The sequence below is a fragment of the Xylaria bambusicola genome, assembly GCF_022495145.1.
Source record: "Xylaria bambusicola strain CBS 139988 unplaced genomic scaffold F5B22scaffold_9, whole genome shotgun sequence".
NCBI lineage: Eukaryota > Fungi > Ascomycota > Sordariomycetes > Xylariales > Xylariaceae > Xylaria > Xylaria bambusicola.
Genome location: NW_025953562.1, coordinates 138997 through 163651, shown reverse-complemented (window position 1 = coordinate 163651; position 24655 = coordinate 138997). Strand labels below are relative to the sequence as shown.

The 24655-nt window shown below is 47.9% G+C and overlaps 8 protein-coding genes across 8 annotated transcripts; 6 read left to right on the top strand and 2 right to left on the bottom strand.

Moving 5' to 3' along the window:
* The first annotated feature begins 76 nt into the window (after nucleotides 1-76).
* On the top strand, nucleotides 77-1020 carry F5B22DRAFT_566476 (uncharacterized protein). Its single transcript, XM_047973114.1, has 2 exons — nucleotides 77-78; nucleotides 147-1020. Exon 2 carries the CDS (start codon nucleotides 355-357, stop codon nucleotides 709-711), a length of 357 nt encoding a protein of 118 aa, XP_047833247.1. The 5' UTR covers nucleotides 77-78; nucleotides 147-354; the 3' UTR covers nucleotides 712-1020.
* Nucleotides 1021-2855: 1835 nt separating this feature from the next.
* F5B22DRAFT_643956 (uncharacterized protein) lies at nucleotides 2856-3173 on the top strand (the record flags this gene model as incomplete). The annotated part of the gene is made up of 1 exon (XM_047978352.1): nucleotides 2856-3173. One exon carries the CDS (start codon nucleotides 2856-2858, stop codon nucleotides 3171-3173), a length of 318 nt encoding a protein of 105 aa, XP_047833246.1.
* Nucleotides 3174-4907: 1734 nt separating this feature from the next.
* F5B22DRAFT_566461 (uncharacterized protein) lies at nucleotides 4908-5839 on the bottom strand. Its single transcript, XM_047973113.1, has 4 exons — nucleotides 5643-5839; nucleotides 5532-5542; nucleotides 5382-5470; nucleotides 4908-5190 (listed from the first exon to the last, which is right to left on the bottom strand). The coding sequence occupies exons 1-4, from the start codon at nucleotides 5792-5794 to the stop codon at nucleotides 5131-5133; spliced, it is 312 nt and encodes a 103-aa protein (XP_047833245.1). The 5' UTR covers nucleotides 5795-5839; the 3' UTR covers nucleotides 4908-5130.
* Nucleotides 5840-6358: 519 nt separating this feature from the next.
* Nucleotides 6359-7749, top strand: F5B22DRAFT_566430 (putative GNAT family acetyltransferase). Its single transcript, XM_047973112.1, has 2 exons — nucleotides 6359-6959; nucleotides 7045-7749. The coding sequence occupies exons 1-2, from the start codon at nucleotides 6488-6490 to the stop codon at nucleotides 7299-7301; spliced, it is 729 nt and encodes a 242-aa protein (XP_047833244.1). The 5' UTR covers nucleotides 6359-6487; the 3' UTR covers nucleotides 7302-7749.
* A 2089-nt stretch (nucleotides 7750-9838) lies between these two features.
* Nucleotides 9839-12194, top strand: F5B22DRAFT_566350 (uncharacterized protein). The gene is made up of 2 exons (XM_047973110.1): nucleotides 9839-11122; nucleotides 11191-12194. Exons 1-2 carry the CDS (start codon nucleotides 10498-10500, stop codon nucleotides 12015-12017), a joined length of 1452 nt encoding a protein of 483 aa, XP_047833243.1. The 5' UTR covers nucleotides 9839-10497; the 3' UTR covers nucleotides 12018-12194.
* A 1988-nt stretch (nucleotides 12195-14182) lies between these two features.
* F5B22DRAFT_566400 (transferase) lies at nucleotides 14183-16428 on the top strand. The gene is made up of 4 exons (XM_047973111.1): nucleotides 14183-14675; nucleotides 14740-15080; nucleotides 15186-16132; nucleotides 16253-16428. Exons 1-4 carry the CDS (start codon nucleotides 14471-14473, stop codon nucleotides 16365-16367), a joined length of 1608 nt encoding a protein of 535 aa, XP_047833242.1. The 5' UTR covers nucleotides 14183-14470; the 3' UTR covers nucleotides 16368-16428.
* Nucleotides 16429-18447: 2019 nt separating this feature from the next.
* Nucleotides 18448-20466, top strand: F5B22DRAFT_634639 (uncharacterized protein; the record flags this gene model as incomplete). The annotated part of the gene is made up of 5 exons (XM_047977008.1): nucleotides 18448-18451; nucleotides 18527-18944; nucleotides 19084-19109; nucleotides 19220-20072; nucleotides 20211-20466. The coding sequence occupies 5 exons, from the start codon at nucleotides 18448-18450 to the stop codon at nucleotides 20464-20466; spliced, it is 1557 nt and encodes a 518-aa protein (XP_047833241.1).
* Nucleotides 20467-21095: 629 nt separating this feature from the next.
* F5B22DRAFT_634638 (uncharacterized protein) lies at nucleotides 21096-22355 on the bottom strand (the record flags this gene model as incomplete). Its single annotated transcript, XM_047977007.1, has 1 exon — nucleotides 21096-22355. The coding sequence occupies one exon, from the start codon at nucleotides 22353-22355 to the stop codon at nucleotides 21096-21098; it is 1260 nt and encodes a 419-aa protein (XP_047833240.1).
* Nucleotides 22356-24655: the final 2300 nt, after the last annotated feature.

The window sequence follows — 24655 nt, the reverse complement described above, 5'->3', positions numbered from 1 at the left end:
GATTCTGTTGCGCTTTTTGGCACAATTGGTCAACGATTCAAAGCTTGTAGAGCTCAACTTATAAGCTTGGAGAAGACCGTGAGTTGCCCCTCTACTTATTACCTCTCTATCTGCCATTTGGTTGACCTTGGAGGCATCGTAACTAGGGATTGTTGAAAATCATTAATTGAATTCGTAATAAGTATTCGCGGTCGCGTTGACACCACGCTTCGTACTCTCTACCTCTGCACCTGAGTGTCGTTTGGCTGCTCCCCGCTAAGCGGACACCAAATCACACGAGTTTGGGACTTTCGTGACGTCTGGAGTACAGCGCCAGAACAAGCTGAAAGAAGGAGGGAGAGACTACTTCAGAACATGGCTTATTGTTATGGATGGTTCGAGATGCGTCGAACACCTTCGAAGGAGACCCTCTGTGCTAATACGTTGTGCTGCTCGGTTGTAACAGCATCCATCTTCAGCTACATGCTAGCTGATTTAGCGGCACATCAGGATGTTCTGAAAGCGGTAAGAACCGAGATTCGCATTAGACATGCAGCAATTGGCCGATGTTGGGATATGGCTGCGCCGAGCAACTTGGATGACCTAGAGTCATCCACGAATGAGGCAGCGCGTTCGCTTCCAGTCCTTAAGATGCCTGGGCACGAGCATACGACGGACCCCGCGCCGTTCGAAACCCCCGATTCCGGGCAAGCTTGGAGATCACCGCGCTAAGGCTTGCCGGACTGGTGATACGGACATCTTTACCTGGGGTGCTGGGAGAGCGGCGTGTTGTGATCATTTCACTGCGGACGTTGCCGCTAGGACCCTTTCCATTGGGCTTCCTGATGAATACGACTTCGCTCTGGTAGCTGGCAAGCCACTAGAGCACAGTAGGTACTATAATTATTACTTCGTCTACTTCAACCTTACAAATAAGCCTTAGACAGGATTTGGCAGACATTGGGTTCTAAAAATCTTTGGGCTCAGTAGAAGACGACTTGACGATGTTGGCTTCAATAAAGATGCAAAATTTGACTAGTAGCATTCTGCTGTAGTGATAAGCGCGTAAAGCAGCCAGGCGCTTACCATTCGGTGACTAATATGGGACGAATCTCAAGCAGCCAGTCTCCTCAGTCGCCAGCATGGCTCCTAACACACTCATTACGAATACAATGGCCATTGAGCGAAATCTTCCCCGATTAGTATCTGTTTCGGTGGCTTAGGTACCTGAGCTGTTCTCCCTTCCATTCCCCAATCAATGTGTCAGTCACCGTCTGAGACAAACATGTTCCATCTTTCGTGAATGATAAAAGACACTTACATAGAACACCTATTGTGTCATATGCAATCTAGCATTCTTACCTATCCTACTACTTACTATGACTATTTAGTCCTATATTGCAAATCTTATAATCACGCGACGTTCGTACGAGGTGATCTGCTGTACTCATGTGTCATGTTCCTCGACAACCATCTGCGTCTCCGTTGCTGAATTGAATCCTCAACTAGTTAACATTCAGTTTTTTCAGTATCAGCTTTTAGATAGCAGAATACTATTCTATATGTGTGTAAACTGTTCTTACTATGGCAAAGGCTTATGCAAGGGCTGATCGTGGTACCCACCAGCTGGGTGTGATACTTCAGTTGATCTGCATACTCTGCAGGCATATTGTTCACTAAGATCAGCACAAAGCCCGAGACTCGAGCTCAGTCTTTTCAGCCAGCCAAAGGCCCTTGGCTTCAGCAAAAAAACGATCATATCTTACAGATTCGAAAATTGTATTGGTTGAATATATCATTGACTACGTGTTCTAGGTTGCGACATCGGTAGTACACCGCCTCAAGCCTCCCCCCCTTTGACGCGTTTTGGCGTCCGGACACTGCAATTCTTTGATTGATCGACTTGCCACTTCTCTGTGTCTCAAAACATATGTGTCATAGGTAGCTAGTTTTTGGGTCGGTACTCTCACCTTACCATCTGAGTAAGGGGTAAGAAACTGCAAGGTATATGTAGCTAGCGAATCCTATCAGGCTGAGACCGCCATGAGACTGGTTGAGAGGAAAAGGCAGTACATGCCTCGATGGATAATGTGGAAGACCAACCCAAAGTAACAAATGAGTACTAAGTACTCAAATAAGCACGCATACTCTTGATCGGAGGTCTGGTATTGTCTATAGACTATCTCAGTTGTGTTATTATCCCCTCAATTTTATCAAGCCTGTGGAGGTGTCGTGGAAATCTAGATATCAGCCTTGCTGCGGGATACCAAATGGACACTTGCTACTGCACTGTTGCCATTGTCTGCTATCCATAGTAGTTGATCTTGGCTATAAACTTTAGCGCTCAGCAGCCCGATTCACCACCAAGTACCATCTTGGCTGCTTCTTAGTACAGATGCGGGCGAGGGCCTCTAGATCTTCGTCATACCTGCAGGCAAGGCAATAGTCATAGGTGGGGAGGGGGAAATGGGTAAACCACGCGTGACCTAACATGTAGTGGGTTCTCTGTTGCTTGATCTCTTGGTAACTAGTCTCCGATCGTGATGGTGCAGGGAACTCTATACAATGGTTTTTGGTGTATGGACGGCTACATGTCCCGAGCGTCGACCCCGAAGGTCCACATATGTACCTTACCGGTAGTCATATATAGATTCCCTCGACGCTTACTTGCGAGGGCATATCTATATAAAGGACAGTCTTCTCATCTTTCCATACCATACATATCTGTCATCTCTCAGAGTTAACCAAGAACGAATCGCCTCATGCTCCTTCGCTTGCACCATTGTCTTCAAGTTCAATATCACACTACAAAATCCAAGGTAACTTATCCCTACATCTTTCCGAAACCCAACTACCATCTAACAGTTTTCATACAGATGTCTCAAGCAACTGGCCGCATTGTTTGTACCGATGGTGGTCATAAAATTACTGCAATCTTCATGATCGATGGCGTTCAACGCCAATTCATCGGCCAGCTCAACGGCGCTACAAGAGAATTCACGTCCATGAATGCTACTATTCAGTACGGCGATTTAAACCAGTTATTGGGCCAACACACATTTAATGGGCTTCTTGGGCCCGTCCACATCACTCTCCATTTCGAAAACTCTACCACGATCTCTGGTTCTCTCGATGTCCCCGTGGAGCCAGTATCACAAATTGTTGGAACCGGCAATTGGGTAGTAACCATGTAATAGCTTAGTCTAACATGCTCTGCCGCGATCTGATTGAAGTACGGCACTTCGTCCATATGTCCAGCTGTGAGACCAAATCTTGGAGTAAATTTCAACATTTCTTTTGGGAGATTGTAGTGGGCATGAAGAAACTATACGAGGTATGCGGCACAGAATATGGGACGCAGAGGGGGTTTCTTATGGCTGTGTTCAACAACAGGCCAACTTCAGCATTAGCTAGATGAATGATTGTTCATGTCTTGCTTCAGTTAGTTTCTGAATGATATAACCGATGATGACTTCTCAGTTCCATGCGCAATCAGTCCCGTGCAAAAAGCACCCACTTGAAACGGTATAAGCGCATAGATAGCCATAGGTCTATAAATCATATGAACGATGAATAGAAAAGCCTAAGAGACTTACTGGCTTTTCACCATCAAGCTTCACACATTATACCAAGTTGTTTCATATCAAAATTGGAAGTTGAGGGTTGGATCCAGCTGACAATAATTGAATTTGATGCACAAAGTCTAATAAATTTCCACTGAAGGAATTATCTCGATGTCTATAATAACGCACGAGCTACTTCTATGTTCGGCGGGCGAATTGAGGAATGTATTAGAGCACCCGGAACGGACGCGGCCAGTGGCTTGCACGACGTGCCGGTAGTTGCTCCGCTCACCTGTCAGCATACTTGAATTTTCAGCTGAGATAGACAATCAGGAAGTTTTCTGGCCGTCGGCTGGGGTTTCTATGTTATGATGTGAGGTCGACATTAAGGAGAATGAGTGCGCCGATATCGGGCGTGGTTGTAATCTCATTTTTCAGTAAGGGAGTGTGCATGATGGTTAGTTAGGCTTTGGTACAATGCAGCTGCAGTCCTCGGCAGAGCTGCTAGCACGAGGTGGCTCGCTGTCATGAGACAATCTGGTATGAGACATATATGAGGGTAGCTACATACGTGTCCGGTTTTGCCAGGTACTATCCGCATTCGAATCTCATGTATCTACCATTAAATAACGGTAATGTTAACGGCCGCTCGAAACGCCACCTAATCTTCACGCCATCGGGGGGACCAGATAGGCTCTTGTGGTTGTCATTAACCTCACCGTCGTAACGATACGCTATCACCAAGGTCATCTTTTCTGCAATTTTCATTTCCATCCTCTCCGCTTCATATGTTCATTCACGGGCATAGTAAGATTTCATCGGTCGTGTTCCTCGTGTACTCCGCCCTTACTTCATCCTTATGCGTCACTCTAGTCATATGACCCCGCTTAAGAACCCAGTGTGACTAGTAATACTTCCTGACTGCACCCTCGCAGTTGACTCAAGAATCGCATGTCCTTTATTCGACTGATCAAGGCGTGCTTCTACTCTTCTCACAATACCAACTGCTGCGCACTATAATTGTACTTGTTTGCCATCTAGCCACATAAACAGTTCGAAACAATATAGTACCGACAGCTATTGTATGACTCTTGATCACCTGCATATGATTCCTTCATGCAAGATAAGATCAAGGCCAAGGACCATCGCTTGGCAATACTCAGTAGTTGTGAAATATCTATCTAAGATCTCATGGATCTTCCCTCTCAATTGCCTACTATATCAGGTGAGGGTGTTGTCAGTGATGCATATCAATATGGATATTACCATCATATTCTCAATTGAAGAGACACCTCTCTTTTAAACTAGGTAAGTAGTTTATAGTATTTCTTTATGATCTATATTTGTTGGTAAGAGTATAAAACACATAGCTTAATTTTATTCGTGTTTCGATTCTCTACCGTACCCGTCGACACAATACTTCTAACATACGGTCCGTGAAATTAAGGCTTGAAATAAAAGCGTTTAGAATACAACTTCAAGTTTTCATATGTCTCATACAGGGGGTCTTTGTAAGATTTGTGCCTGTAGTCGTAGGAAAACTATATGTCGGTCGTACGCGCGTGTAACAGGTTCATTAGCTATATAGCTACTTGTATCCGAAGGGACCCAATCCCACGGGATTGGTACAGAAAATCACGGATGTGCCCTGTTTCATTGCAGATGTTAGTCACCGTTTCTTGTGTGCCAGCCTTAGCAATGTGAAAATGGCCTGTTAGAAACAAATCCAAATGAACTAGGAAATACATAATCAGGATATTTCCGAACACCTGCAATCCTGACCTTCAAGACTCTCGCAACAATGAAATCTTCACTGTATACACATACGCAGACACTTACAATTAGGGGCCGAACACAACAGGCGGCGACTTTCCCGACCACAGCACATTGATTCTGAAAATCTATGGCACTTGTTATACGCATGACAGCTATACAACTGGTCAGCTTGAAGTTCTTTTACGCAAACGTGAATGCAGAGGCTATTCCCACGGGTTGTACAACTGCCCATCATCGCCATTGGTCAGTTACTGTCTAAAAGTACGTAATGATTGTTGAAGGATTGTTAGGGTGTTGAGAATGAACTTAGATTTAAGAGCATACTCTATCCAGTCGCCGAGTAGACCCTTGGAACAGCAATTGGGGGTATCGTATAGGCCATCTGGACACGGGACATAACTTTGACTGTATGACTGAGATGGCAATGCCCAAATAACACCAAGGTGCGCGATTGTCATTGTTAGGAGGAACTTCATTTTGGCAGCTGGGACAGAGGCACTTTGCACGAGCTAACAATCACATAACTAAGTCAGGTGGTTCCAAGGGAGCGCAGCAACCTATATATACACATAAGAAGATGATGGATTCTGAACAGGTTAGTGCCGTCTATCTAGAAACTGGGGTTTCGTGCGTGTAGCTGAGCCTTGGCAAGCCTCTATCACGCGTTTTCGTACAGCGAACACTCCTAAAACTTGGAATATCATCTTACATGCATTTCTTGTCCAAAACCTATACAGCTTTGGAAAAGCGCATCGAAGTGTTATATATCATTCATTGCCAGTCTAGACACACGATTCCCCATGATGTTAACTCAGCTCACTCGACATGATAATATCTTTTGAGAGCTGCGCGAGTCGCATCATTGCCAAGATAGAGTTTCCTGTATTACGGTATTGAATACTAGGTTCTTGAACTTTAGAAATGCCCCTTCAATAATGTTGCAAGATGATTTTTGCTGATTAATTGTCTGCGATGCATTAATGCCTTTACTAACGTTGGTTCATTTGGTTACAGCGGGTCAACACCCCGCCGGGACGCTATCCCTCCGGTACACTGATGAGCTTCTATTCAATTCAGTACTGTATCATATATCTGCTGAATTTTGTCGCATTGAATTATAATTCTGGGTGGTAATTTGCGTTGCGCGTACTTGGAGTCCTTGGTAGACAATGCCCCTCCGACTCTACCCCGCGGTCCCGGCCGACGCCGGCCGTATTTCTGAAATACACATGGCAGCCTTCGCTGATAATGCCATGCTCCTTGCCCAGTTTCCCACACCTGAAGTGCGTGCGGGGCTAAAGGAGAGCATACGGATGAAAGCCCTTGCGGATATTAGCGACGCGAGAGTTTCCGTGCTTGTTGTCCGGGAACTTTTATCCGATCCAGGCTCATCGAATACGACAGGCGCAGAAGGTGATGGCAATCAATGCCCTGGGGTCGTTGGAGAGGGGGAAATGGAGGAGAGTGCACCACAAAGAATCATTGCTTTTGCTAAGTGGTCGCATCCCGTGAGCGAACATGAGGATTACGAAGAGCCGGCTTGGGTATGGCCCGCGGGAACGAACATGAAGATCCTGAACAGTTGGGTTAAGGCCGCCGAGGAGAGCCAGGATGAAGTGGTCGGTGATCGCCCATGTTATCGTAAGTTCGGCTTCACTGGGCCATTGGACCATTGACCAGTAATTCTATTGCGCGAGACTCTCAGAATACTTATGCTTAGCAATAGGTCTTACCTTCATGGGAACAGACCCAGCGTATGAACGGAGGGGAGCCGCTTCGATGATGGTCAACTGGGGGTTAGAACAATGCAACAAGGGCGGTGTTCCAGGCTATTTGGAGAGCACATTAGAGGCTGCACCGTTTTATGAGAAGATGGGCTTCGCGGCTTCTGGGAAGATTTCGATGAGATACCTAATCGAGGGCCAGGAACAGTCTGCGATATATGAGGAGATTGCATTTGTCTATCGCCCAGGTTCATCATAGAAAGCGATGACTGAGCACAATAACCGCAGTGCTACTGCACACGGCAATGCAATTCTCGTACCAATAAAGCCACTAAACGTGTCTCATCCTACTTTCGGCTACAGACAGGGGTCGATATCTTGGCCTTCACTGCTCAGGTCGGTTGAGGGGGATCTGGAATGACAGCATATGTTACGATCACAAGATGCGACAGTCTCCTGCTTCTAGTATTCTATCACCTCGACGGGAAAGGCTACTCTGCTGGAATTGATAACTTGAATCTTCCTCCATCGAGTTTTCGACTTCATTATGAGGCGACTTCGAAGGCCGTTGAAGTGAGGCAATAGTGAAGGCAGTCTATTGCCTGATATCTATAGTGCCCTTAACCATATGGATACCTGAAAACTGAAGCACAGTGATCATAACTGCACTTGATGGAACAATCAACTTTCGAAGTTACCTTCACAGGGTTAGGCTTAGGAGCATTACTTGCCATCGCCTTATTGCCATTAGTTCCTTGAGCTACCAGTGTATCCCAAGAGATGGAATGACTATGAGAGGCATGATGGCTGACAGTAACTGAAAGACGGAGTAGAAGATTGATTTTATTATTTATGAAAATCAAGGCCTCAGTCACGTTGGGGCTGTGTGGAATGATCAAGAATCACAGACCGTTGACCTTTTTATGCACAAGCGCTGTGTCGAATACTTATTAGAAGCGTTGGCTGAGTAGGTGGGTTTAGATATAATCACATCGCACTCTTACGTATAGAGACGTGACAAATCAGTAAACTAATCGATCAGATATAACTATCTTTAGGGAATGTTTCTCTGCTTGCGCTAGGACACGAATCTGCGCATATTGGTCATTCTGGTACCACACTCGCTTGATGGGACGTCAGGGTTAGAATAGACCATGATCCTAGATAGAATTACAAAACTGGCTAGAAATCTGGTCCAAACAAACAAGCGATGCTCACTCGATAAACTCATTTCTCAGGCTAAAGCAACGTCAGCACGTGAGCTATGCAATACCTACCAGGTATTGGATTGTGATGGTTCAATGCGTCGTACCTACTGGGGTGAGCTTAGCAAATCGGACTTGTTGAAAAAGAGTCAGATTTTCCAACTGTCACCCGCTTTCAGCTAGTCATTCATACCTGTTGTCCACAGCATACAAGGGTTGAAAAGAAGTTGATAATATAGGTATAATTGGGCATGAGGTCATCACCGAGCGTGTCATTGACTCAACGCCTCGATGACGCGGTGGTTAGCGCAATAGAATGGTTCTTCATGGCTAGCCGCGGTTCGGCCCGTTTGGATTAAGCAGGTCATGAAGCATTGAAGCAATATTATCTAACTTCTTCATGCCGGAAAACCTCGACAAGCGCATACTATGTACCCGCGAACTATGGGTCGCAGATACACGTGTGTGAGTTCCCCACATCTCATCTGAGCATGGATAAACCTGCGGGTATCGTATGGAAGGGGGTTTCCAAATTCCTGTTTGCCGACAGCTTGACAATAATGCGCCCACTTTCATACTACGCTAGTATGACGGAAAGCCTGCCGTTGCAGATCTAGTTGTTGGTTGCGGAGTTATTATGCATATCCCTGGTTATGAAATTCGTTACCTATTGGAACGGTTGGTTAGACTCGGATTCTCGGAAACGGCGTTTCAGAACCCGTTCAATTGGACACTGGGCCTTTTACCTGAGTTTGAACTTCATATCATAGGTGTCTGGATGTTAGCATGCTAGACCACTGGCTGGAAAATGAGGACGAAAGAAGATATCCAAAGTCCCTACCAGTATGTAGTCCTAAAGAGTTGTTTTGAATTTGGAATACATATAACAACAAGGTTCTACTGCCGTATATGTAGGATTACGGCAGCGCTTAAACCAAGCTGGTTACGGGTTTCGGTACAGGATTGAAGACGTACAGTATGGGATCATACTACGTTAGGCTTAGGTTCATCTCGTGATTAGCAAATTCAATATTCAAGAGCTTGGAGCAAGGACTTTCAATGGCGTTGCACCATGCATCTACGGTACTACTCGTGAATACCACTGTTCTGTGCAGGGGTAATCCATTGCGAGTCCTTATCATGATAATGAGCAATTGAAGACTAGGCAAGTAGTTCCGAGTTGTTATTGGCTGAGGTGACTGACTGCTAGATTCCCCGTAGCCGATTCCTACTCGACTGCGCATGATAAGTATGAATCCAATCTATTGCTACCCGATAGTCCGGGGCTAGTGCAATCTCACTCCTCTACACGTACATAAGTTGGAATGGTCTGATTATTATCATTTCTAAGAGCTAGACGATGCATAGCCGATGCAAATTCAAATTGGTTCAAGGCTAAATAGTTGACAATAAATTTCAGTTGTTAGTCATTAACCGGTAGTCTTCTGCAGCAACCATGTGGACCGGTGGTTACCGAACCCTGCATGATGGTGACGATGGTTCTAACGCCACTCTAGGGTCTTCTGTGGCTAGCGCCCGTTGTGCAATTCAAATTCTACTAACTGCCAACTGAAAGTTGTATCTGTTGTACAGAAAATCAAATCGTCTGTGGCATACGTCAAGAATGATATGAGAACCCCTGTCTCATAAGGTCATATCCCTTCAGGGTCTTCACTAATTCTTCCCTGTTTCATAATGCAGGGCGCAAGCCTGGGTTGGGGTCGCTCATTGGAGTGAGCTACCTACGTGCAGCAGGAAGAGGAATTAAGTCATCTACCTACTCTACGAAGACTGCACCACTTTAAGCCCAGACAACTCAGATTAAGACGCCGGGATCGTGAGGGCTGCTCGGGTCTTCGCTGTCCGTGGCCCCTAAAATCCAGCCGACATGTATTGGGAAAGGGCAGAAGTAGGAGTTATAGATACCTGATGCAATACCACAGCACTCGCATATAACAATGTGAGCTCATGCGGCCCCCTCCCGCAAAGCTAGCCAGCGCCCGATGTAGAGCCCCAGTCTTGGAGCCAATCATCCCCAGCCCGCCTATAATCCCTGTATTCGGGCAATAGATCCATTTGAAATAAGAACCTGGACAGTACCCTTGGCGGGCCCCTGGGTGAAGCCCATATATTATACATACTACCCTCATCAGCATTGAATTTACCTCCGACATTCTTATCAACATCTATTTCGTTTATCTATGAATTCTGCTCTTGAAAAAATCTAGAAGAATACCTCTAAACTCCTCCATGCTTGATATAATCTCATTCGGGATGGGGATTAAGACGTGGGCAGTGACGTCGAAGGTGCTGCAGAGGCTGAACCGTGGCCAATCAAAGGCAAGGGACTCAACGAACGATCAAACCCATAGCTTCATGGCAAGTACTGGCGACTTATCAGGGAGAGCTAGAGTGGCGGCGGCAGCGGCTCGACGAAAGGTAGAAAAACTTCCCCTCGCCGTCCAAATTCTCGACGACCCCAGCTCCGTCAACCATCAGCTAGACAGCCCTTTGTTCTCCAAGCTCCCCGCCGAGTTGCGAGAAATCATCTGGGACTATGCTCTCACGGGCTACGAAGATTTCGATGCTCTGTATCCTTTAGATAGGCCGTATGCGCGACCTGGACAGGCGGCTCCGTTACACATCGACCTTGACCTCTTGCTCACATGTCGCGCCATCTACCTCGAGGCCTTTCTGGTTCCTTTCCAGGTGAATCCTATGGTCGTGTTCGACGGACATCCAGATGTCGTGCCCCCAGAGAGCCCATTACAGTGCACTCCTTCAAACTTACGACTGTGCCGTAAGCTGCGGCCCTGGCAGTTTGCAAATGTCACATCAGTAGATATGAGTGTCCAACAATTCATGCTAGAAGGCGGTATGTTACATCAGTATTGGAAGCGTTTCGATAATACTATGAAGGCTAATACTCTTTGGTCATTGCAGGTGCGATTGAGCGAGCGTCTCGTCTATTGGGTAACAAGGGTCGTCATGCTGGCCATGAAGCGCGGGGCTTTACTCTCGCAGGATATGCATCATTTGCCCCGGCTAAGGAAATGAATACATCCACCGGTGACGCGTTACGGCGGTCTGGAGCTGCAGAGACTCGGGACACTCTAATTAGAAGCATTTTCATGGGGAAGAGGATTACACATCTTACATTACGCATGTCCCGTACAGACTGGTGGGCATGGACGTCCCCTCCTCATGACGGAGACCACAACCCACACGAAGCCTTACGACTTGAGCCTATGATCAACGTCACAGACCGGAACGAGACGTGCTCAGCAATGCTAAAGGGTTACGAGGCGCGCAAAGAGGGCAATCAACCCGACTTCGACTTGGACGAGTTCGAGAAGCAGGGCCGCTGGGGCATGCAATTTGCGGAATATTGGCCAGACTTACAGACCCTTGAATTAGCTCTTGAGACATACGCTGCGAAAGAAAATCAGCTAGATGAGGTGATAAAGTGTGCCAAGTTATGGACACTACCACTTGATAGTGCGAAACAGCTTGAGTGGGACGGCGAAGAGGCGTCCAGTGTACGTTGGCACGGTGCACACCGATACGGTTACGATGACGAACTCGGCATGTCTTGGCCCATTGAGCAGTCAGACTCCACCGGACCAAGTCGGCAAGATATTCCAATTGCCCAATGGCGTCCGATCGCCGACGATACGAACGACGCGGGCCCTGCGCAGGAATTTGTGATAAAGTCACTCACTTTTACTCGGCGACGGAGTGTCGATGTCACCAATTCTTTGGATAAATAAATAATCTTCATTGAGTCATCCAATCCCTGCGTAGACCAATGATCTACAGTGTACAAATAAGTGTTACGGGACTGAACCAGACATGTAACTGATGATGGGATACGAGTATGAACGCAAATGTACTGATAGCCTTCTTACATTAATGTTTGAATGATAATCTTGTGTTCTCACGTACCTATCGTCTGGGGATTTTCACAGATTGATTTGTAATTGGAAATGTGATCCGAAAATGATGTATACGGTCAGAATACGGCCTTTTCTAGCACATGTCCGTTGTCAGTCTACGTCACTATGGTCAGCTTACGCGATCGGCACTCGGACCCACGTGATAAGCGTGTCGAGCGAGCGCATTCTTTCTCCTCCGTGATGCTCTCCGTTGCAATCAACACTTCGTTTAGCCCTCTGTACTGCCACGCTCGTCCTACCAACATCAATGCCACATGGTGCCATTGACTCCAAACAGCAGCTCCTTTGCGAATATTTATTGGGGGCTATGCGGGTCCATCCTCCATCCTCACGAACCCCGCGTCGCAAGCGACGGGCATTTTACCGTCTTACGATGGGGTCAGCCGGGGGCTAGGCCCCATGACTTCACGTTGAGTCCTATGTAAACTCGGCGGATCAGCAAGGAAATGCATTACCTTTTGAAGACCCAAAAGCAGGCAAGTATCCACGATGGGAGGTCGATGGATGATATAGTAGCAATGTTTAATGTTGACGTAATCATGTGATCTCATGCGGACACGCTTAGCAAAGGCGCGTCGATTGAATTCTCTCGCTTCTCATTCACTTTCATATGTAATTTTGAGCAACTTGTGACAAGAAGATAAAAGAATGTGAGATCAGCACTAAGTCCATGTAGATCTGAGTATGTTAATGCGACTGAAATGCAACGCCTTCATGTGAGCTATTATCGACGCAATGTGAGACTTAAAAAAGAAATTCGTGGGAATCGACTCTGGGCAGATGTAAAACACCAGTTAATACACTTTCAAGAGCCTTGCTAGACACGCTAGCTTACCTGGTTGAATCACCGCAATGTGGTTGCAGATATCGTTTTGGTTTGTGGTGTCGCTGCCCTTTCGCATCAGACAGTTTCTTGAAACCCATAAGCCCAACGCCTTCTACCCGAATTTAGCCATCGGCTGTTGCATCATATAGTTTTCATTGCCCACTAGGACTTAGAAAGTCTACCTAGGCTAACAAATTGTCAGGAAATCTAATTATCAATGGGAAGAGACAAGCTTACGTCGCAGCATCTCCCCATTACCCGTAGTCTACCAATTTTGCCACATCAAATTGCTAGAAGTGGGTTATAATGATGTTTATAAGTGATATGAAACGCCATAAAGACGCAAGAGTACTGTTGAATATTTGAAGGTTCTACCCTTGTGTTAGTAGGAGGGGCTTGAGTCAAGTATAGCATGTGTATACGCTGTGACTCTGAGATGGTACGGGCAAGCGTAGTGTACAGAGGCAGGCTCGGCAGGCACCAACGAACTTGAATAAATCGACAGCAGGATAAGTACCAGATTGGACAACAAGCGGGCTTTACTCGAGACCCCAATCGCGGACTTGCCGCCTTTGCCACCGAACCTCTCGGTAAGCCTCTACGTTCAGTCGGGGCGGGTTTCACCCGGAGCACCAATAGTAAGAAGGGTCAGATAGAAGAGTATTGTTGAGGAACTGGAGAGTGATATCCGGCGCATCGCTGTAGGTTGGACTTGCTGCGCGCTACCTGTTGAAAGAAAGGCGCCCAGTTACCACTATGTCGAAGCTGCTCTATACAGCTTTTTGATGGCATTGCGACCAGGCACCTCTTCGGCAATGCGCTAGAGGAAGCACTATTAGTAAAGCAACTACCAGTGAAATCCATTGAGGCTGAACACCATAGCAGGTTTCAGGAGCCCATGAGTATGTGGGCGATTTTCAGAGCACAGAAATGCTCCCAGGACAGGAAGATAGCTGGTTTCCCGACACTTCTCCATTAAGCGAGGATTGCGGGGCTCACGATACTTGTGTTTCGCCCTCAGTTCCTCTCATGGAACAAAACTCCCAAAGTGGACTTCCTGGACTTCCTTAGACTTGCCTGGTGCGTGTAATTCGAAATCAGGGGTTCATAGGCGTAGATTGTACATATTGTATATCTGAAACGAAGGGCTGTCATATCACCGACAGTGTTTTCGCAGCCAACAGCATACACTAACTGGTCGTTAGGGGCCGCATCAGAATGAATCATACCTACTCATAATGCCACGATATCAAGCGGCGAGCCAAATGGGGCAATACTCGCCGTTCATTCAAACACCGCACGCTCGTACTTAAAGCTATAGTCTCCATGAAAAACCCCTGATAAAATTCATCATGCCGTTACTGATATGCGCATATTTCCTCGTCTTCAGGCGTTGAGTGTTTGCTGAACAGAGTAAGCCTAAAAGAAGTGCTTTCACGACATGGTTACGACCAACGATACTCCTCCTGTACGGGTCGCCAAACGAGTCTTCCCTACTGATCGGTCAAACAATATCACCACCACTCCATTATCGATTCCAGATGCAACAGTCGTGCGCTTCACTGACTGTGGCGCAATATGGTTTTACGACAAGACGGACGGGGTAAATGCGAATGATCCGGACACATTCGAGCGTCTTGAGTCAGGTTTGTCGCCCTACTAAAGACCCCACTAACGCCGCTGTAAGCCGACCACTAATTCAAAACGTAGCACTTTCGGAAACTCTGAGCGAGTACCCTCACTTCACCGGCCAGCTTCGATGGGCGACGAAAAAAGATGTCGAGGATTCTTGCAACCCCCGGCATTTTGGCCGGCCCGTAGTGATTTACAGGTCTGAGCATGACCCGGGCATGGAGTTGATTAGGGCGAAAGACGGTAGAGAACTCAGCGCCATCGTTCCTAGCATGTTAGAGCGCTCTACTTCGAAGAAGATATGGGATATTTCGAGCATTCGCCAAAGCGACTTTCTCCCAGACACTCGACTTGCATTCTCTAATATCACTGAATACGAAAATCTTCCAGTAGCAGCTGCCCAGCTTACCGCATTCAAAGTAAGTATTGAACATCTTCTTTCTCCCTCAAGAGGTGGTGCGTGCCTCTTCCTGCAGCGGTTTGACAGATCACTTCCTGGGGTATCATGACCTGACTAGTCGCAGTGCGGTGGCTTCGCCGTGGGCATCAGAATAACACATTGCCTTTCTGATGCAATATGTTTGCTCCATTTTATTCATACTTGGGCAGAGCGGTCGCGATGTCTCTATCATACCCAAACGATGGCGGAAACTTCCCCAGCGTTGAGTGCAGTATTTAATCCTGGATTGCTGGACGCGCATGCCAACCTCGACCCTCGAGCTACTGAGCCAGATACTGAGAGGCTGTCAAGAGCTTTAGGATTACCGATGCATCGCTTCGATTGGTGGGCGACTGACGCTCCGGGGTACCCATCTTGGGCCACGGCAACGACGAAGGCGACAATGCCTGCTGCAGCAGAACTAACACAGGTCCAGCTCAGCCCTTCGACCGTCCCTCCTTGGGCTACCTGGGATTCAAGTGCCGCTGTAGACAGTATGCAGATACGGTTCAGCAGAGCCGAGGTGGAAAGAATGAAACTCGCGGCGATGGAAAGCTTACCGAATGGTTTCAAGGGCCAAGCAGTTTCTCGACAGGACGCACTCCTCGCGCATCTATGGATCTTGGTGAATCGAGCCCGCCAACTGGAGAACCTGCCCGAGCAGGTCTATTTGGATATATCCTTGGGAATGCGTAATCGCGTTTCGCCGCCTTTGCCGGACACCTTCGTTGGCTCTCCCATTTTGCTAGCTTACACGAACAAGACAGGGGCCGAGACAGCTGCCTCAACCATTGGCGCCGCTGCCGCTGCTATTAGGCAGACCGTATCTCAGTTTACTTCTCAGGCAATCTCCGATCATTTATATGCCAGTGCCCACGAAATCAGCCCCCAGCGCCTCTGGCAAGCCTTCCTTGGCTCTCGACACATCCTGGTGACGTCTTGGGCGCGATCGCGCGCCTACGAAGTAAATTTCCACGGTACGGGAGTGGCACGCTATGTTCAAGCTCAGATGCCTTTCTCAGATGGGGTTATGTACGTACTTATCTCTCATTAACATATTTTATCAGCCACAATACATGGTGCCCGCCCTAAGCATCGGTTTTCCTCTCTGATGTGCCTCTCACTTATCGATTGCTAACTCTTTTCGCAAAGGCAACTCATGGATATTGCTGCCACAGGCGATTTTGATGTTAACATTTCCTTAGAGAAAGGTGCGATGGAACAACTGTTAAGCCATCCTATGCTGAGGGCATATGATGAGGCGTGAAGAACACCTCTTTCCTGCTTCTCTTATCAGTTGGTGGCAAGGATGCAATAGATGTTGAAAGTGCCAAATGAATTCAGACACAGATACTCAGGTTGAAGGAAATATGACCAATATACTGAATTTAGTTATTACAACAAGGAGGTGAAGGGGGGGATAGAATAATAAATGGCCTAATTAGTGATATTAGGGCCCGATAGAGCAAATAACATCGAGATCTTGGATCCGAATTACTCATGGCACGCTTGACCTTCTTCGATATTGGCTATCAAATATTTATGGTCGACATCGTTATCGCTTTCGCCCTAGTAACCGTGATCTATAAAACGAGCCTTCTCATGATCCAAAGCCCTATCTTTCGTACAAAATCGCTCAGGTGGACAAGCATTTGGCCCTATAATACAAACAATTCTTGTACCAGAGCACCATACGTCTTAGAAGTCTTAAGCTATAGACAACGAGTACCTGTTGGGTAATACGTATGAAAAGGGGTCTGGTCTTGTCTTTGGGAAGGAAAATAATAAGACGATGGGATTTTGTAGGGAGAGAGGAGAGATTGCTACCTTTCCGTTTGACTCCTTGTTGGTAGGTATCTAGAGCTAAGCTAGAACGAGTCAATAGAGAAGTAAACAGCAGAACTTTGGTTTTCGTGCGGACGTATCTCGGGGAGTCCGTTGTCTCGTAGCCGTAGTGGGACGAGCAGGAGCTATACAAGGTTACGTGCCTCCCTATCAAAACGTATCTCTCCCAGCTTGTCATAGCCTGACCTCTGTCTAAGCGGCGGCACTATTAGGTGCAATGGCTGCCTCATCTTGCTGACTGGTGTTCCTGTAAACCGAATTTAATATTGGGTCGGATGGCGAGGATCACCTGATTCATAGAGAGCATCGAAACTGAAGACGATTTGCAATGTGAAGTCACTTACCTAAAGACCATGCCAGGCCCGGTCGAGAAAAGGGCCAAACGGGATAGACTGCAATTCCAGGCGATGGGAAAGAAGAGAGAAAATTAAATATATCATATGAATAACTTCTACAATATAGAAATAATAAATGAGAAGTGGGAGATTCCACATCGCACCGCCTCTGCCAACAGTGACGTGCACCAGAGAGGTGTCAAAGTACATGACGAGTACGGAAGTACCATACCTAGGTCTTCACTCCACATTGACTAGGGAGCCTCAATCTACTAGCTTACCGGGGGGTTCAACTAAGAGAAGAATACCCTTGGTCCAAGTGAAGCTGGCTGAGACATGACATGAATACTCCTCAGGGATATTGCAGCTGGCGCCACATCTCAAGCATAACGACTAAGAATACGATATCTAGGCCGTACTTGCCTAGGCTCTGATCATGATACGCCAGGCATTGATTTCTAGATGACCTTATCTCCAAGTGCTAATATGCGAGAATGTTACGTTGGATTGATACAACATAATCCGCTTTGGTGGAAACCCGAAGTACAAGCTTGCCAATCACATCGGCTCAGCCCTAATGCCCTTGCGTTCGGGCTGAAACTCGGTATATTTGGTGTGAGGACTTTCCATTCAACAGTGAGACTGACCGACGCCCTTATTTTGGTGTGGCTTGATGCTACCCACACACAGTCTCTCTCAGCAATCGTACGTCAGCTCTAAAGGTCCACTATCGCCTTGGTGGGAGGCTACAACACAGAATCTCAAAAATCGGTCATCTAATCACTAGGTTAGTACTTAAGCTGCGGTATGAGTGAAATGCCAATCATGCCATTCTATAATGGCTCAAACGGAGACTTCCGATTACGTACGGCGCTTGCGGTCTGGAGCTGAGCAACAAGGCGTTATCTCAGTCAGAGCTAAGTAAAATGACTGGTAGACATCGTCTGCAAAAGCAATAGTCAGCTTTAGATGATATCATGGTACCATTAAATTACTCATGCAACAACGTAAGCTGATGGGCCAGCCGGCCAGCCCGAGGCTGGCGTTTCGAGTAACACAGAGACAGGAATGTGGTGTAAATGAAAGGTGGGCAAGGAGGAGGAGGATATATAGGAGCCCTAGCAGCCCGATAGAGGAATCTAAGGTCTTCAGAACTTAGAGACCAACATGGGCAGCATTCTATCAACATTACGACGGGCTCTTGGCCTACTGTCGCCTACAGCAGCAGCAAGTTCTTCAACGATAGCCACAATTGCTGGAGTCACAGGGACACAAACTCTCCCAGGCAGCCGGTCTTATGACGACAACAAATATCAATACGCGACTTCGACGTACGGTGTCGAGCGCGATCTAAACCCGGCACTCATCGTGAAGCCGACGACGAAGGAAGACATCATTCTTACGCTGAAGTATGCCAAAGAAAAGGGCGTAGCGGTCGCGATCAAGACTGGCGGCCATCAGTATTCCGGAGCGTCTTCAACCAGTGCTCCCAACATTCAGCTTGATCTCGAAGACACATTCAAGGGACCTGATGACCGTGCCGTCTTCCGCAAAGATGGCAAGGCTTATGTTCGGACGAGTGTGAGCTGGAGTCTCGGCGAATTCAATGAATGGGCGACGAAGAACAAAGTGTTTGTTCCTCATGGACAATGCACAGAAGTCCAGTGAGTTACTCCTTTTAAACATTTGTCTCATTTTGGAACAGCCTTGCTTCTCACAGATTGAAGTCAAAGCTAGCCCTGCATATATCCGAGACAAACCTGGCTGGGAAAAAGGAAAAAAAGTACTGATACAGTTTCATAGTCTCGGCGGCCATGTTCAATCCGGAGGTAAGGAGTCGCAGCTTATAGTGATTTCATGAATACCCCTCACACTCCTTGTTCTTCTCACTCAGAGGCTCTAAATTCACCATGACAGCTAAGCTAATGAATGGGTTAAGGTTTTGGGCAATTAGGCCGCAGCTTCGGGTTATTTGGAGACCACGTCCTATCCCTTGAGATCATTGATTCCGATGGGAACTCCAAGGAAATCACCAAGGCCGACAACCCAGACCTGTTCTGGGCGTTCCTGGGCGGTAGTCCTGGCAACTTTGGCGTGCTAACCCACTTCACGCTTCAAGTACACCAAGATGAGGACTATAATGGGTCGAGAGGGATGAAGGCCTTGTATTTCTACGATACCAAAACCTTGAAGCGTTTGGTAGACATTCTAGTCGAGATGTCCGACAATGAGGACTTCCCGCGCAACTACGACCTATGCATCAGTGTCCTAAGCTCAGCCTTCCCCCTCCTCGACCTATGGCCGGGATTAGACGAGGTAATGGCGCGTGAGCACCCCGAATTATACGGCAAAAACGGCGTCATCGCCTGGCCGCGCGCGATCATCGTGTACGCGCAATGGGTGCCGTTCGAGAAAGGCGACAAGTGCGACATGTCGTGGTTCGATCGGATCAAAGAGGGATCGGACTGGATCCTAGGGAAGAACGATGTTGAAGAAAAGCCGATGTCACAGCTCACGGGCGACTGGATCTTCCGCAACGTGCGGGAGTTCGAGAAGCCGTATGTCAAGCGCACCTATACGACCAACTCACACACGCTCGGCAAGGACGGTTGGGCCGACTGGGTCGTCAAACGCATTGATGCCATAGTCAAGCCCGAGCATAACCGCTGCTGGCTGTCTGCGCAGCTGCAATGCTACGGCGGCAAGAACTCCATGTTCACGCGCAATGCGGGCAATGGCACGGCCTACAGCTGGCGAGACACGACTATGTGCGCTACTATGGATTGCTTCCAGTAAGTCATACATACCCGCCGTCACCGCCTCATCTCTCTTGCCATCGTGTACGGTTTGGCACTCATTCCAAGCCAACGCTTATGTCTTGGTGTGCCAAAGCACCTCTATGAGACCTCCAACTGACACAAACATTCCAGTAACCCCGAGACCAAGACACGCGCAGAAGACTGGCAAAAGGTAAACGACGAGGAAGCCATCGGGCCCAATGGCGTCTTCTCAAAGCAGGACCGTCGCTGGCTCTGGGGCTCGTACGGGGATTGGAACCTGGACGCAGTGTGGAACACGTACCACGAGGACCAAGCCAAGTACGACAAGCTGCGGCGGATCCGGAAAGAAGCGGACCCGTACGGCATCTTCACGCCGAACCCCTTCTGCGTCAAGCGCGCCGATTGATCCGGGCATGGCTCAGTGTAGTTTCTTCTTTTTCCCTATAATCGTTAATCAAGGCAGTATATCCCTCAATTCTATTTTCCAATTTCAATTCCAGAAGTAGAATAAATGTGTCAAAATGAGTAGCACACTCTGATCGTAATCCTAATTTCACATAGCAGCGATCAGTCAGTCAGTCACCTGGGGCTTGTGACAGATTACTCAATGGACACCAGTAATAGTACATATGCTGTAGCAGCCGTTCCAAGTTATATCTCAACTATAGTGAATATGTACAATAAACCAAGACAGAGGAACAAAAAGAATCGTCCATCGACAGGATGGTAATCCGCATCAGGTGCCAGTAATAGATCAATAAGCAATAAGCCCTTCCGGTATCTAGGTATTTCTTCCCTTTTTCTTGCTGGCCGTCATCATAAGATAAGGTATCAAAATTTAATCATAAAACACCGGCTGCGCCCTCCAGTGTCGACGCTTCCAAAAAAAGAGATGGAAACATACACTTCGCTTCCCCCCACGCCCCAAAAAGTCAAGTCGAGCTTCGCCGGCCCTTACTTTCCGCTTTTTCCATTTAATATAGGTAATGTACAGCCGTTGATCATGTATCTGCGTTCATCGTGTTCTGGTCGAGCCTAGCGATTCGGTCGGGAGTAGTCTGCGGGGTTGTAGTTGTAACTGAATGCACGGTACCCGTTTGTCCGGCTCCCGAATTTGTCGGTACTGTGTTCCTCGGGTGTCTCGCGGTGTGTCGCCAGCTCGGCGGCGAAGGCATTGCGTTCGGGTCCGGGAGAGCCACGGTTCATGATGCCAGGGTCGGAGGCATACGAAGTAGGTCGCGAAGCTTTCGCCGACTGGTTCGGCTGGTGCGACCACCTCTGCCCAGTTGGGTCGGGCGAGTACGGAGGGTTCAAGTTAGGAGAGTTGCGCCCCATGGCCGGGTTGCTAGGGGATAGCTGCGGAGAGGACTGAGGATGGTAGAAGTCACCAGGCAGTTCCATCGGGAAGGCCTGGCTTCCTGGCGCAAAGTTCTGGCTGTGGGGTAGTCCTGCATGCAGATGCGGTGGCTTGTTTTCGTCTATCATCATTTGCTGCTGCTGCATTTGCCAGGACGGCGCATACCCGTTAGACCCAGAGGTTCCAGGGCGACTGCGCGGCTGGTATTGCGTAGAGACTGGTCGTGGGATCTGGTATGGAATGGTCGGCGACTGTGGCGAGTTTGGACCATAGGGTAATGAGGGCGAGAGCTGCGGTGATCTCGACTCCTCTAACCCGCCTGTGTAGTTCCGATTCTGAGGTTTGTACGTCTTCATTCTCCCGTTTTCTATCATGGCTTCCAATACGCCAGCATCCAACAACTCGGCTTTCTTGATGATACGCCCCACCATCTCCTTACTGGCCGCTTTCATTTGCGCCTTCACTGTGCTTACCATAGCGATGTTGCATCGAATTTCAATGTCCTCCCTCAAGTATAGCCCGTCCCTCGGGACCCCTAGCTCTGCCATCCCGATCTCAGCCGGCTCTGGAGGTTCGACACCTGGTTGGTTCCCGCCGATGCGATACTTGTTCCGCATATCGATATTCAAGGGAGCGTAGACATGGGTCTGGAGGCCCCACGGTAGGTCGTGGAAGCAGGCGTTGAACGAGATTTTGCTGGACCCGAACTTGCCCATTCCTGGCACCAATTGCACGCGCTCGGTGATCTCATACCAGGTAGAGTAGTACTCGTCGGTGGCGGCATCGCGAGGTGCTTTGATCAGCTTGTGGTCGAGGACGAGAGGATTGAGGTTTATGACCTCGCCATGGCTATGCAGGATGTCGATGGCCAGTTGGCGGGGTATAAAGCCGGGGATTGGCGTGATAATCGTGTACACTTCTTTCTTTCGAAGCACCATTGTGATGAAAGGTGTCGCAGCGAGCGACCCGAAGTCGGGATGAATGTTTGACTGAGGCCGCGGTCGTATACTAGTTATGAGTGTAGGAGGAGGCGAGAAAGATGATCAAACGGATTCTGAGCTTGATCTCTCTCTGTCTCTGTCGGGGCGCTCGCGTCAGCCACCAACAGTTACCATACCCCCCCGGTTCTGTGACTAGCCGGGGTCGGTATGATTGGGGGCCAGGCTTGTGCCAACCGATATTCAGCAGCAAATCATTCCTGTAGCGCTCGTTGCCAAGCACGGCTTCCGCACAAGGAAGAAGTAGAAAACTAACAGCACAGTCGCTCGCTCAGCCAGTCAGTGCTGAATGGGTAGGGGGCTTCGGCGAGTTGCGCAATAATAAGAGACCTAATATTAATATAGACACCAGCAAGACAGGCCTCCTACCCACATACTTAGTCGACGTACTTACTGAGTATGAAAGGGCGCCAAGTTGAGCAGCGGTGGCTCTTCGTCATGATGATCCCTCTGCTTCTTGCTAGTGTACCAGTAGATAGTCACCAAAACATGTACCATGGCACTGGATAGGACTGATTACGTAGGGAGCGGCCCATCTAGACCCCCGCAACAGCATACCTATTTCTGTGTTGATCGGGTCAATACCGCCTCTGTTATTAAGCTGAGGGAACGGAGCAACCATGTCATCATCGTTGATCTGAATTTCGACCAATACTCTCGAAGCTGACAACAAGGGACAGAAAGGGATTAATGCGGCAACAGGAAGCTAGTAAGGTACAGGTACACTAAACTCATTGAGATGGAGGGTCAGATAGATACTATGTAGGTAGTCTCTACGGTACTTCGTACACGACTGTACTATGGCCAACGGTAAGGCTTAGCTCTTACATAAGGCCACTCTCTCTGACCACCCCTACTTTTCCTCTGTGAGTTCATCACTTCAGAATAATAGGAATGTTACAAGACCATGTAAGCGGCCGCTGAAAAATACCGATCGTAGTGTACCGGCACATGTGTCATCTGAGACATGCAGTTATCTGTCCCGTGCTCTGCGACAAAGGACAGCTCACGGACTGAAGGTGACCGATGTATGTGTTAGCCAGGCATTTCGCTGCAGCGCATCTCCTAGGCTTGCTTCCTTGAGGACATGCAATTCCGCAATCCAGTCTTAGCAAGATATTCTAGCTAACAAGCTGGATGTAGTGTACCGTAGTAGGCTATCTATATTACTTTTGGGTGTAACCTGCTGAGAAGATAGAATCGCCTATGGAATCTATTTAAAGACAACGCCAAGCAGGGCACACTACATCCACTAGTCATGTTGTTGCTCTATCCCGGGAGTTCGGACGTCCGGTAGCCATTCAGCATGCTCCTCGTTGCCTTCTGAGGCAATAAACCCCACGAAAATACCCAGATGGGTGGACATGCAGTGTTACCGCTTATCTCTGGAGATGGTGACAGCGCCAGCAGGAAAATGATGATTGAGTGATTGAATACATTACTCAGGCAGCGTTGTAAAAGTGGTACTAGTTCCCTAGCTTATATATAGATATCTATGAAGGTTCAATACTAGTATTCACTTCAGCTAACTCTAGGTATCACATAGCCCACATAGCCGTGTTAGTTTCCACGCCGGAGAACACATTGTACATAGTAAGGTGATCTCCTGCAAGGACATCGTTGATATCAAGTGAGTATACGGCACAGTGATGTGTTGGCGATGAAAGTAATCCCTCGACATGTGAAATTCTTCCCTGTACTAGATATGGTTTCTCAAGTTCGGAGGCCCCAAAGCCTACACGTGGCACACGGGATTTCGTAGTGCAGCAGTCAGCAACTGCAGGATGATAGGTAGGGAGTGTACAGTAGTGCGGTGTAGCGTACCGTTCATTTGGGAGCTGTGGAGTGAGCACTAACTCGAGTTCATGTGGGCGAGAATCTCCTCAAACTTCTAGGTAGGTACCATAAGCTACGGTGTAATTGACTGTGTCTTTCTCAGGCGCTGACACTGATCTCAGTAGAGTCGGGTGGCCTCAAGAAATATCTCTACTAACAATGAGCTTGGAAATAATACGCGTACATGCATAACAGAGATGTTTTTTAGCAGGTCCTTCGCTGGGGGCCTCGGAACCTAAGACCCGAAACCCGTCATTGTCATTTGAATATCACGAATGCATCAAAGAGGCGCGAGCTGGTCCCAAGGCGCTTCGAATCCCAAAGGAACTGGTATTTCAGGGCAGCCTTCACCGCCCTGTCACAAATTCCTCTGTTCTACGCGATCGTATAGTTGAATGACCGGG

Coding starts and splice junctions, on each gene's coding strand:
- F5B22DRAFT_566350 (XM_047973110.1), top strand. CDS start 10,498: ATGCTTGATATAATCTCATTCGGGATGGGGATTAAGACGTGGGCAGTG. Junction 11,123..11,190: donor ACAATTCATGCTAGAAGGCG/GTATGTTACATC, acceptor TGGTCATTGCAG/GTGCGATTGAGCGAGCGTCT.
- F5B22DRAFT_566430 (XM_047973112.1), top strand. CDS start 6,488: ATGCCCCTCCGACTCTACCCCGCGGTCCCGGCCGACGCCGGCCGTATT. Junction 6,960..7,044: donor CGGTGATCGCCCATGTTATC/GTAAGTTCGGCT, acceptor GCTTAGCAATAG/GTCTTACCTTCATGGGAACA.
- F5B22DRAFT_566400 (XM_047973111.1), top strand. CDS start 14,471: ATGGTTACGACCAACGATACTCCTCCTGTACGGGTCGCCAAACGAGTC. Junction 14,676..14,739: donor ATTCGAGCGTCTTGAGTCAG/GTTTGTCGCCCT, acceptor TTCAAAACGTAG/CACTTTCGGAAACTCTGAGC. Junction 15,081..15,185: donor CCCAGCTTACCGCATTCAAA/GTAAGTATTGAA, acceptor GACTAGTCGCAG/TGCGGTGGCTTCGCCGTGGG.
- F5B22DRAFT_566476 (XM_047973114.1), top strand. CDS start 355: ATGGCTTATTGTTATGGATGGTTCGAGATGCGTCGAACACCTTCGAAG.
- F5B22DRAFT_566461 (XM_047973113.1), bottom strand. CDS start 5,794: ATGAAGTTCCTCCTAACAATGACAATCGCGCACCTTGGTGTTATTTGG. Junction 5,191..5,381: donor GTTGTGTTCGGCCCCTAATT/GTAAGTGTCTGC, acceptor GCAATGAAACAG/GGCACATCCGTGATTTTCTG.